General features: G+C 42.7%; 1 protein-coding gene across 1 annotated transcript in view; it reads right to left on the bottom strand.

Moving 5' to 3' along the window:
• Nucleotides 1-12,480, bottom strand: part of PLEKHG7 (pleckstrin homology and RhoGEF domain containing G7) — a 29,919-nt gene that overhangs the window by 5,174 nt on the left and 12,265 nt on the right. The window contains exons 8-14 of the mRNA XM_065663984.1: nt 10,311-10,406; nt 8,893-9,006; nt 7,259-7,433; nt 5,245-5,360; nt 4,369-4,462; nt 2,032-2,111; nt 596-755 (exon numbers count right to left, since the gene is read on the bottom strand). Coding sequence (XP_065520056.1) covers nt 596-755; nt 2,032-2,111; nt 4,369-4,462; nt 5,245-5,360; nt 7,259-7,433; nt 8,893-9,006; nt 10,311-10,406 — 835 coding nt within the window. The remainder of the gene's footprint in view (nt 1-595; nt 756-2,031; nt 2,112-4,368; nt 4,463-5,244; nt 5,361-7,258; nt 7,434-8,892; nt 9,007-10,310; nt 10,407-12,480) is intronic.

Genomic DNA, 12,480 nt, shown 5'->3' with positions numbered 1-12,480 from the left:
ACTGGAGCTGGTTTGCCGGGGCAGTGCATTTGGATGTCTCTAAGCAAGGAGGCATTGATGTACAGTAGGTGATTTCCATCCTCTCAAGGGCTGGTAGGGAGGTGAGTAGGAGCAGCAACAGGAGGTAGATCTCTCCGGCCTCCTCGAGAATTGCTGCTGTGCATTATGTGAGGACCCCCAGGAAAGCAGTGCAGTGGGACAACTGCAGAAAATGCTGCATAAGTAGTATGGGATTGAAAGTGTGCTCGGGAAGGATGCCCAAGGTTTGACAGAGTGTGAGGACAGTTAGGTCAAGGAAATACTTGATTTGTGAGCAAGAAGTCACTGGAGTCTAGCTACCTCCTTTAGGGTGAACGGGTAATATCTGGTGCGTATGTAAAAGTCGCTGTTAGAGGCAGGGGGACACGGGATGTAACATCTGTGTAAGTAGTTCATGCTTCATGGTAGGAGAAAAGCTGTGAAGCCAGAGTGCTAAGGCACCCCTGGCATCTAAGGGTAGTTTGTGGACAAATAGCATCTTACCCTTTATACTGCCACATACACAATGCACTGAGGTGGTATTTATGAAGATGTTCAAATGCACATAGGCACATACCTGTAACATGGATGGGGTCAACGTTTTTCAGTATCAGTCTGTCTAGTGGGATGGGCTGGTCTAGGACAGTGCAAAATCCACCCTCTCTGATGAAGGACTGCAGCTCAGGAGTGAGGGAAGGACAGACAGGCATTAAACTGGTATCTGAGCTCCCGTATTTCTGGGAATAGAAGATGAAGTTTCTTAGCTGGTTATCTGCCATCTGCTCATGAAGTATAGGCACTAAGCAGGCCTAAATTATGTGCTTTCTCTTATCAAAGGTACTCAGACAGCTTACTTGCTTGAGGAACCTCAGAAAGATCATTGGTACCTGGAGCTCTACATCACACCTTGTACTAAAAAGCCTCATTAGAAACACGGTACGAGTCCACAGGCAGAAAACAAAAGTGTTCAAAACTCTTTTTTCTTTTCTCAGCCTTTCCCCCCCGATTCAATAACAGGACCTTTTCTCCATTCCCTGGAGGTGTGTTTCCTCATCTCCCCTCGCATAGATGCAGACAGTGCCGGGGCACCAGATTAGCTGGGGCTCCAGATGGGTTGCAGCCCTTCACAGAAGGTTCCCCAAAATATGTACGTTGGCAACCCCTTGAGACTTGCCTGTGGGCACCAGGTCCCTTGAATCCCTGCTCCCTTCATCCCCCTCTGTTGGTAAGGGATGGTGCTGCTGGTCTAGAATCTCTCACTGCATGCATTCTCTATCTCCTACAAAAGCAGAACATCTACTTCTTTAAAGAAAAACCCAAGTATTTAAATCGGACACAAAGTGCTTGACATCAGCATAGGTTCACTTAACGTTAATTTACATCAGCTTCATAAACTTAATGAGCTAGATGCTCTCCTACACTGAAGCTTTAGTAATATCAGGTCATCCACTCCCTTTTTTGGTGGCTAAATACAGATATTTATCATATATAGAACACCCTCCATTTTAAACCACGATGAGAAATCAAGGCAAAGAAAGGAGACATCCAGTAGGCTGTGTTAGTGCTGAGAACAAAGCCAGCCTTCCATTTCCCTGTTTTCCCCCACCTCCCCTCTTTTTTTCTGCTTCTTTCCAAGAGTTCTGATGCCTCTGGGATGAAAATTTCTCAGGTGCTGAACTGAGTCTTGAGGGAGCATTACAAATCTTCTCATAACCTTGCACTTTTCTGAGCCGCAGGAATCCCGCCTGTCAAAACACCACCAGGCAAACAGGCAAATATTAAGGTCTTGTAATGTAAATTCTGCCTGTCATAGTGTGTCTGTGACATACTGAGCCTAGAAGCAGGGTTTTCAATCAGTATTATGGTTTTCTATTAAGGAGGCATCACCAGTCCTTCATGCTGATGAGACATCTTGTATTTATCATTAGATCAATCTTCCAAAGTACACTCAAAACATTTACCAAGCTAAAAACCATAACAACCACAACCATGTATATCTCTATCCATTATTACCTTTCTGTGACGTTTAATTTTGGTAATTAATAGGAAATCGTTGAACAGGAAGAGATAGATGTCAAGGAGTCTTGTGCTTTCTGAGGAGAAAACCAAAACCAAATCAGTTTTATGGTATGACTATTTTAAGGAATTGCCATTTTATAATGAAGCACATCTATGAATCATGCCTGTTAAAAACATCGTATAAAATGCTTTCAACAAAGAAGCGTGGTTTCTGACATTGTACACAACTACTTCTCCCCTGTTCTGCACTCTCAAATGAAGTACTTAATGTCTCTTGTTGATTTTGGCTACTAATACTTGTACCTTGTAGCAGCTACCTCATGAAAAACAACTACTTGACTGCCAGGAAAAGTGACCTGGATCCCCTGGGGTACCTACAAAGGCAACCATTGGCATGCTATAAATTAGCAAATCCTACCTGGTAAACAGTGAACCCTCGGAAAATGGCAGAGATAAAGAGGGAAGTGCCACCTTTTCCTGGTACCTTTAAATACTGGTATGCTGCCCTCTTCACAGGCTTTTGCAGTGATGAAATGTTAATTGATAGCATCATAAAAGCAAGCTCTCTGGTCCCCTGTACCATTGTTTAACCACCCTAATTGTTATTTTTTTTTCCAAGTATCTAATGGAGGAATACCCCATGCGGCAACTTGCGTCGTTATATCTCATCCTTTCTCTGTGCGACACCAAGATGCCTTTAGCTTCATCTGCCTTAAACCATCCATTAGGCAGTGAAGACAACACTAAGGTCTTCCCTGAGCCTTCTGTCTACATCTGAACAAATCCACATCTCTCAGCTGCTCCTATTCTCAGCTACAGGATTACAAAAGCCCCATGCAACTGTAGTCTCAGTGATCTTTGTTTCATTCAAGCAATCACATTCACTTTAACACCAAATTTTTGTGAGCCTGTTCAGTGTGGTGACTTTAGGACACACTTCTTTCTGTTGTGTGGAATTTCGTTTGACTTGTGATTTCATTTCTGTCTTGAAAGATATTTCATTCAGGCAAGTGGCCAGTTGCCAGGCACTTCTATATTACAGATTGCAGACAGCTGGCTTGGTGGGTAAGAGTTATGCTCATACCTCCTTCCATTTTCTGATTACATATTGCAGAAAGAAATGTAGCCACCCAACAGCCACCCTTACCTCCTGCACTGGGGACTGATGTCTCATCAACAGAGCAATGGGTGCAGAGGGAAGCATGGAAAGGAGAGGACTCACTGGCTTGCTTTCAGCTGTGCCTGCCACCCCCTGAACATCATCAGCAAACTCTTCTCTTCTCCACGTCCCTGATGTTGTGCCTTCTGTGCAACTATAATTCACCTCATGAAACACTGAAAAATAGACAGTTTCTTTTGCTACTCCTTTTCTAACAGTAATAATGGTGGTGGGAGACGGAAAGTTTATTCTCTTCACCTCTTTCTGAGGAGGTGGTGAAGGAAATGTAAGACATGGGCTCTGCTCCTTTCTGTCAAGCCATATTTATAGCCCTGCATCCACCATAGCATGCAGCTTCCAGCATCCTTTCACATGATGGTCTTCTCCAAACTGACCAGTCTCCTTCTTGCTCATACAAAGAGGACATTTGCTTTTCCTCTGCAGGTGTAGATTCTACAGCAGCTCACCAGCTAGCAACCTGTGCCCTGCCACAGAATGGTTCCTGTTTGTCTGGAGATACGAGTCTCCACTCTGCCAGCGTGATAGACAGCTGCAAACAGAGATAAAGAAATCAGCATGCTCGTGTGTGACCACTGTGCTACCTGTGGAGTTAATGGCATGTTGTAGGAGTGCCCCGTTCATAGAAGGGAAGCCACTTGCCAGGATAACACCTTCTTGTTCCGAAGCATCCATCAAAACAGCAGTCTTAGCAAAGAAGAAATATGAAATAAAAATGGGAAAATCCTCTGGGCTTTTCAGTGATTTTCAAGGAAGCACATGGTGGATATGATGCCAGAGAGGTGAGTTGTGTTGACATCGGCCCCCAGGCACATGAGGCACCTTGTATAGGACAGTCTAAACTTCCTGTTTTCTTATTGACACATTCTTGAATGTGACAGTAAAATGCTCCCTTTGAGTGGCAGGCATTGGCTAGTCAAGCTGATTTCTTCAACACCTGGCAGACTGAATATCCAGATGTGACAGTAAACAACCATGCAGATTACCCATCCTTTTGGCAGCCTTCCTGTTTCTTAGTCTCTCTGTGGCAAGCTGTACATTTGCTTTTTCTTTCCCACACCTGCCCAAATACTGTTGCAGTATTCTGGATCTGCCACAGCAAAATATGATTCTGCTCAGCTAACTCCTGATACTGGGACATCTAGGGACGTTACCTGCTAGTGTTAGCCTCCCTTCATGAAGGAGAAGTCTGTTCGTTGAACACAAAATGTTTTCACTGCTGTTTTCTCTTAGGCTTTGCTTCAAACACTTGACCCAAAAAAGAGAGAGAGATCAAATAGGGAATCTTGCATATCTGACGGAGAACTGCAAGGCAGCCAACAGTTAAATTGAGTACGTATGTGCTCTTATCTCAGGCTAAATACATCACGCAGTTAATAACTGAGCATGGCTACATGTCTTTAACAGTGCTATTGCTTACACGTGTTTAAGCTTTTGAAATGTTAAGCTGTGTTTTGATTTTCCGGAGTGGTTTTAATGGTTTTTGCAGCCCTGTATGAACAGACACAATCCTTGAGGTGAGACCCACTTGATGATATTAACATAATGCTTGAAGTCTGTGTGTATGGCTAAGGGGGTAATGAGAGCAGAAAGGTACACGTGTTCCCAGGTATGCTATGTAATTTTTTCATAATGTTATTTAAATGTCGATAGAAATTTCTTTGGCTCAGCTTGAGGAGTGAAAGAGGCAAATAATTTCTGCTTCATATCCTTATAAAAAGGTAGTAATACTTATATCTATCCCATTTCATTATGCCCCCTAAAAACAACCTCTGGAGAGTCTTCCTGGATCACAGTATTGTACTCTCCTGAATGCTAGCCAAGAGCATGGGTTGCATCCAAGGCACTGTGCACAGCCTGCATGTTCAGCTACAGTATTTGTAGTGCTCAGGCTGCAGCTGTTCCTGTAAGAGCGAAGCCATCTCCCATAACTGAAATACAGACAAGCAGCCAACTTTAGACCACACTGTAAAGATAGATAGGAAACTAAACATTCCTCGAGGAAAAATGCCCTTTAGAAAACTGCTTACCTCTGGGACAAAGAATCTCTTGTCACGATCCCAGACCTGAGGCCAAAGTATGACCTCTTGCAGCTGCCTCAACTTCTGAAAGTTGTCCAACCACTTGACTTTACCTTCCAGATCCCCTGAAATATGTGGAAAATCAGTTACTGCCAAGGCTGGCAAACCCAGTCCTGTTTCCAGAAGATGCTGAATACTGTTTTTTTCGCCAATGGAAGCCAAAGCTCCTCGCATGTTAAGTCCCAGATAAAATCTTGGCCTCACTGTAAAAATTGCCTAAGCTCTTAGGTCAGTAGAACCAGAATTTCTGATAGTGCATTCAAACACGCTTAAATTCAGTGCTAAATGAAAAGGTTGTGTTCGCTAATCTGGTTGGGAAACGGGGAATTGTATAAAACTCAATTGAACTGGAATCTTTAAAAGTTGCTTAAAAGATGATGCTTTTCTGAAGTGTCTGGGCTAGTGAGAGAAAAATGTTTTGCGTTATATACAGCCTGGTAAAAAGACTGTTGAAATTAGTGAGAATTCATTTTGAGGGAAGTGATGCCAGAAGCGACCAATGACTGGGATTAGGGTGCTTCAGAAGGTGAAAAGTGGAGACTAAGTCTTTGCTGATTCAGGGCTGTTATGGGGAAAACCTTAATGAACACGCAACTTGAACTTCAGGTTTTTGAGTTGAGTGATATTGCAGAGAATGGTTTCAGATATACACACACACACACACAAACATCAGAAAGGGAATTCTGCGACTGAAGCTGTTGCTTATGTCACTGATTCTCTGATCGAAAACTGAAGCCACATCTTAGGTGTTGTGATAAAGAGGGGTCACCCCTCTATGGTTGCTTTCCTTAGCCCAGAAATATCTGAACTCTGGAAGGACCTATTTTTTTGCCAGGTATATTCCACAGGTATCCCATGGTCATTTGGGGCATACTTAAATCTGCTGTCTGCCCAGCAGAATTCCCTAGACTAGTGACAAAACAATCTTATTTTCCTATGGAACCTGTTCTTTGCCAAAACCTGTACTCCTTGGGTGGCCATTAGGCTAGATACCTCATAGGACTTGGCAAGAAGAGAAAGAAGCCAGGCCTCTCTTTTAGGTGGTAATCCTGTCATTGAAGTATTTACCTAAGAAGAAGGAGCCCCAGATTTATCTGTTTCTAGAAGACATTAACTCTCTGCCTCATCTCCAAAGGAGGTGCTTGAGCCTTCAGCCTCTAGGATGGGGAGAAGAATGATGGTGGAGAACTTACCACCATGCTGAGTGTACTGGTGGTGAGGATGAAGCACTGCCTGGCACCTCTCCTTGCCAAGATGGCAGGATAAGTGTCTTGCTGATGTACTGTCTTGTCTTTGATTTTAGTAGGGGCTGCATGAGGTCTTTGGGGAATAAATGTACTGATGTACTATGTGACCATAAGACACTCAGAGATGCATTTATAGCTTTCCGATCAACACCTAATTAATAAATTATATAGACTCAATAAAAAAAATTCCTGGTCCAATCCTTTTTTTTTCTCCATAATAGCTAGAGAAAATCTGTAGCTAGGATAGCACTTCAGGTATTTTGCATAGTAGGACCCTGTCATTTATTGAAAGGCTACTGACATAATATTCCCCTTGTGAATGCAATTTTATCCTATTAAGGATTAACCCCAACAAAGCCTTCTTAGACATAAATCCAACTCAAAGGATTCTTTGTTTGAGAACTTTCCAGATTTGTTCGTATTTGTGATCTCGTGTTAATTGCTTGCATGTCACTGCAAATGATTCTGAGCAAATACAGGAGACTCGCTGATTCAGGAGTCCTGTGACCATGTCAAACCCTTGAGAGGGTTTGACAGCCCAAGGGTGGCACCAATCATTTCCTACAGAATGAGGAAGGGCTCAGGACTGTAGAAAGGCGTGCACATCCTCATTGCATCTCTGTAGGGAGACCAGACCAATTCACAGTCATGCACAAATGGCCACATAACTAACAAATAGTTACTTACACACTTGACTTTAAACCTTAGCTACTTACTTATGGAGTTTTCCACCTTCTCTTTAAGTGACTGGATAAAGCTTTTCTCTGTTTCATCAGTGCTCCTCTTCCAGATGTTGTTGAGGAGGAGGGGATAGCGCATCAGTCGATGCAAAGGAGCCACCAGCAGCTCTGACAGATGTAGTCTCTTGCACTGTTTGTTTTGTTCACACCACTGCTGAAGATAAAGAAAACCTGCCTTATGCCTCATCGTGCTCCCTGGCAGGGAGGTAGTAAACAGTTTTCTGCATCATCAGCTGACTGTAATGAGACTGGGACCAATTAAAGATTAACTGCTCACACAGTGAGAGCAAGGGCAGTGTAAAACATTTGTGGTTTAACCTGGTAGGTAACTAAACACCGTGCATCTGCTCTCTCACTTTCCCCTCACCCAGCAGAATAGGGGAGAGAATTGGGGGGTAAGGGGAAAACAAAACTCCTGGATTGACCTAAAGGCAGTTTAATTGGGTGGGAATGGAAGGCAAAGTAAAAATAAAAATAATGATAAAAGAGTTAGAATACACAAAACAAGTGATGCATGACACAATATGCTCACCACCCACTGACTGACGCCCAGCCAATTCCTGTGGCACCCAGCTAGCTTTACCCCAGGTTTATATGTTGAGCATGATGCCATGTGGTCTGGCATATCCCTTGGTCAGTTGGGGTCAGCTGTCTCAGCTGTGTCTCCTCCCAGTTTCTTGTGCACCCCAGTCTACTTGGTGGTGTGAGAGGCAGAAAAGTCCTTGACTTAGTGTAAACACTTCTTAGCAACAACTAAAACATGAGCATGTTATCATTATTCTCATCCTAAATCTGAAACACAGCGCTATACAATCTACTAGGAAGGCAATTAACTTTATCCCTGCTTTTGCAGAGGGTTGCTTGTTGTTCTATCCAGGATGTTCCTTCCCTGAAGGCACATGGGGCAGCAAATACCCATAAGTGAGGAAAGCAGCCCTGCTTTCTTGCAGGGCTCAGCCAAAACCCACCCTGCCCTCTCACCAAAGGTGCCAAGAAAGCACTGATGTGCACCGGGATTTCTGTTCCCCTTATATTGGCTTTTATCATATAGCCCTTTTCTTAAGCAGAAGAAACCCATCATAATCTTCTCCAGTCACTATGGCATAGAGTAGATGCTGGGGGCTGTTTTGTACTCGGGGAATGTGAGTCCTATCATCTGCTAAGGAGTGTGATACCCTACATGTTGTAACACACTTGAGCAAGATTTTACAATGTGCCTTGATTGATTTTTGCTTCCTTTTTTTTTTCTGTAACAATTTCACTTTGTTAAGGTGGAGGTCACCAAATCAAAGGATTGCGTGCAAAACACGTGAATGATAGAGGCTGGCAGTACATATTTTCTGCCTTCAAAAATGCGGCCGGCTGTTGCTTTTTTGCTTCCCCCTCTTGTCTGTTCTAAATTACAAGTATGGGCTTTCACATGTGCAGAGGAACACACACTCAGAAGGGTGACTTCATATCTGTGATACCTTCTGCAGTTCAAAAAATCTGTGTAAAACGCTATCTACACAGATTTGCTCGCAATCAACTTCCCTAGTCTGCTGTTAAAATCATGTCATGAGGCAGAAAGGCTGAAGACATCACCACCACCATCACCACCATCACTTTACTTTCAGGTAGATGCCAAAATCTTCTCTCTGTCTCAGGTTTTCCAAGTAGAAGACAGCGGAGGTATAATTAAGGCAATAAATCTGATGTGTCTGGCAGAGGTCACCCTGGAAAAACTGCAGAAAAGACTTTGAAACTTATCGAGAAATAAAATTGACATGCCAAAGGGAGAAACAACAGTTTCGGTTTTGTGATGTGTGTTTCACCTGAGATTTACTCCTACCTAGGAAAACGGGGGAAGAGACAAAGGGGAGTTAAGAAAGAAAAGGGCCATTTAAAAAGTAGTAAAAGTGGGAAAGTAGTAAAAAAACCCCAACAGTGCTCAAGCAACGTGTGGGAGCACAGTTCTAACAGCTCTCCAGAGGTGTGAAGAATTCCTAGACTTTATTCTCGTTAGAAATTAATGTCATGTGAAATTCACATAGAAGCTGAACATAAACCCCACTGTCTATGAAACAGCTTTACATGCTCTCGTATAGCATGTCACTTTATATTGAGTGTGCTAGATAGCTCTTAGAAATGTTACGTGCCACCCATGATAAAACTCAGTTTTGTCTGGGATTCCGCCAGTCTCACAGACACGTTATTGGTGAGAACGCCTGAAGTCAGAGGTAATGGGGCTGAGAAGATAAGCTCTAGCCTCACTCCCCCTTTTTAAAATCCTAACCCTGAGATAGGGTCTGTTTTAGTATTTTCCATAAGTTTTCCGGTGGCCTCTGCTACCAGGGAAGGTTCAAGCCCACAAATTGATTTACTGTCTGTATTAGTATGTCCAGCTGCTCAGACACTGGGAAGCTGCGCAGGAAATACAGTCTCTGGAGACTGCTGTTTGGACAACTGCCATGCTTGCCGTGAAGACTGCCCAGAAAGGTTGCAGGGCAGTGCTCAGCAGTGGCAGGACAGCTGTGTCTGTGCTTCTCTCTTGCTTAGCAGGCAAAGGCCAAAGAGTAAAAAGTATTTCAGTCCCATTGAGCTCTTAATGAAGCACTTAAACACACTTATGGGTTTAGTCCATGGAATAAAGGAAGGATCTATGCAGTGGAGTGAAAGGAGACAGGGACATCCAGTGATGGGGCTGGAGTCTGGTCTCAGGGAAAACATCCTCCATAGAGTGAGAAGTTCACGTCTGCCAGTGGCAAAGTCTCCTCAAGGTCTGGGGTACCTAATCTCAAGGAAGGGAAAATGTTTCCACACTTAGCTCCACATACAGAGCACCTTTCCATGACCACCTCAGACATGCCAATGGATAAAAAGGAAAACATCCTACTGAGAGAAGGTGCTTCGGGCTGAGACCAAACTGCCTGTGACAGATGGCATATCCTTGACTGATTTGATTGCATTAAATCACCTGTATCCTATGATAAATGGCCTGCTGCAAGGCCTTCCTGGCATTAAATAAGAACACTTGCAATTATGTTACCTTTCTGAGTATGGAGCTGAAATCCATTGGAGAGTTTGACTTTCTGACGTGCTCCTTCGTGGCTTCAAAAAAAGCTTCCAGAAAGCTGAGACTTATCTAAGTAATGGGAAAAAAGAAGAGGAATTAGCAGCAGCGATCTTCTGAACTTAAGTTTAAAACAACTTTATTTCCCATCCCTGGTCCCTTCAAAGGCTCCAAGCCCAGTGGGGTGCCTATACTTATCTTCCCAGCACTGCCAGAATTATCTTCAGGTTTACATCATGAATGCTTTAATTAGAAGTTAAATCAAATCTATACAAATACCCATTTACGTCATGATAATGCCATGTGACAAAAGCTTTGAAACAAGACTAGTTATTCCATTTAAACTTATTTTAGGGCAGCAGCTGTATCTAACATGAATTGACATGAAAAATTGTCTATTGGAAAACACAGCATATGACCTAGCTGTGATGATAAAGGAGTCTTCATGGTCCTTTGAAGAAGATATCATCTTTCATAGTTTGAGTTTGTTTCATGCTGTCGGAGATGAGAGAAAACTCTATAAAATGCTGTAAAAAGTCACATATTCCCCGGAAGTTAACTTTATGTGTTTGCACTTTATTGAAGGGTGCCCACACTGTCAGTCAGATGCAGATGAGAGCCTGCTCCTAAGCCCACACTTGCCTTCTTAACACACTATTTGCACACAAATTCATGACCAGGCTCACGTTCAGGCCAAATTTTAGGCCAGAAGGAAACATCATCATCTGTGATACTGGTATGAACTGCTGTTGTAGGTTCACACACGGCTTTGTTTGGTGTATTTATGCGAACAGTGTTGCTTATAAGATGATGCTTATTGTTTCATTATGACAAGGGTGTATTTTATGCCTTTTAGACCATGCATTTTTTGATGGATTCAGCCTGCTGTCAAGAAGAAATGGATACAGTAAAATGCATGAAAAAAGACATAAAAGGCATTGAAAGCAGGTATTTTCTCCAGAATTTGATCACTGTTTTATATACAAGTATGAGTAACACATGATCATTTAACATCCTTATTAATAAGTACAAAAAATAGAAAACAAAACAGAAAATGTATTAAAGATAATTCTCTCTAGATGTAACCCAGCTCCAGCCAAGCTCGAAGCTTTTGTCATTGCTAAATGACACACAGCATTATAACCCACTTCTTTCCTTGAACAAGAATGAAGGAATCAGCAACCACACATCAGCTGAACTCTAGTAGTTGGCTGCATGTGTGGTCTTAGTACACAACAAGTGCAAGGTGAAACACATCAGCTAAACACCTTTCCTTGTATCGCCAGACCTGCTCAGGTGGTCACTCATAGCAGCTCACCTGGTGATGCTCACCTCGATGCTCAGTCATCAAGCAGAGGTGACTTGCTCATGTGTTTAAACTCTGGCTAATTGTCCCTACTCTGAAGAGTTTTCCTTCAATTTACACAGCTGGAGAGTACTTTCCAGAAAGCCACTTTGCTATTAAGGATAAGGTGTCCTGAAAGAGAGTTCTTAAGCTAAGAAAAAGTTTTGGTTAACTTCTAAAGTTATGTAAAAGCTACTTTGGATTTATGGCTTCCTTTAATTTTCAGAGCTGGAAATAGTCTCACAGCAACTGGACAGAAGCAGCAAAGAGCTGGAGCTCATCACAATCAAGCCATGTGGTCTCCCTCTTCCTGGAAGCTGGAGGGTAAGTAGCACATGAACCCAGAGCATCTAGTCTGTGTGGGAAACATCCTTCTGCTCACACTGAGGGAAACCTCAGTGGAGAGGGGTGGTCACTCTTTTGTTTTAACTTGCCCTACTGGAGTGGCACAATAGATAGCAAAGTTTTTGTGTCCATTTGCAGAAGGAAACTTGTTATTGAAGTTATTTTGCCTTTTTTACTGCTTTGCTGTAAGGGCTGTGCAGTCAGAGTTTATCTTCAAAAATCCTTTTAAAAGGATGCTGCTTATGAGAATTAGTTTCAACCTCACATTTACTTTGAAAACAGCTGCCAAACAAGCTCTCCTTGCTGTTCAAATGCCTGTTTATTTTTTGCTAGAGGTACATGAGAATAATTTGCACTGGTGAAATCTGAACCCCTGGTATACCAAATAGAGAGGAAGGAAAGATTAATTATTTGAACTAAGTCCCAAATGTCAGCACTGAATCTTAACGGAAACTT

The sequence above is a fragment of the Lathamus discolor genome, chromosome 1, assembly GCF_037157495.1.
Source record: "Lathamus discolor isolate bLatDis1 chromosome 1, bLatDis1.hap1, whole genome shotgun sequence".
NCBI classification, from domain to species: domain Eukaryota; kingdom Metazoa; phylum Chordata; class Aves; order Psittaciformes; family Psittacidae; genus Lathamus; species Lathamus discolor.
Note: the sequence above shows the minus strand (reverse complement) of the source record. Positions and strands in the feature narration are given on the sequence as shown.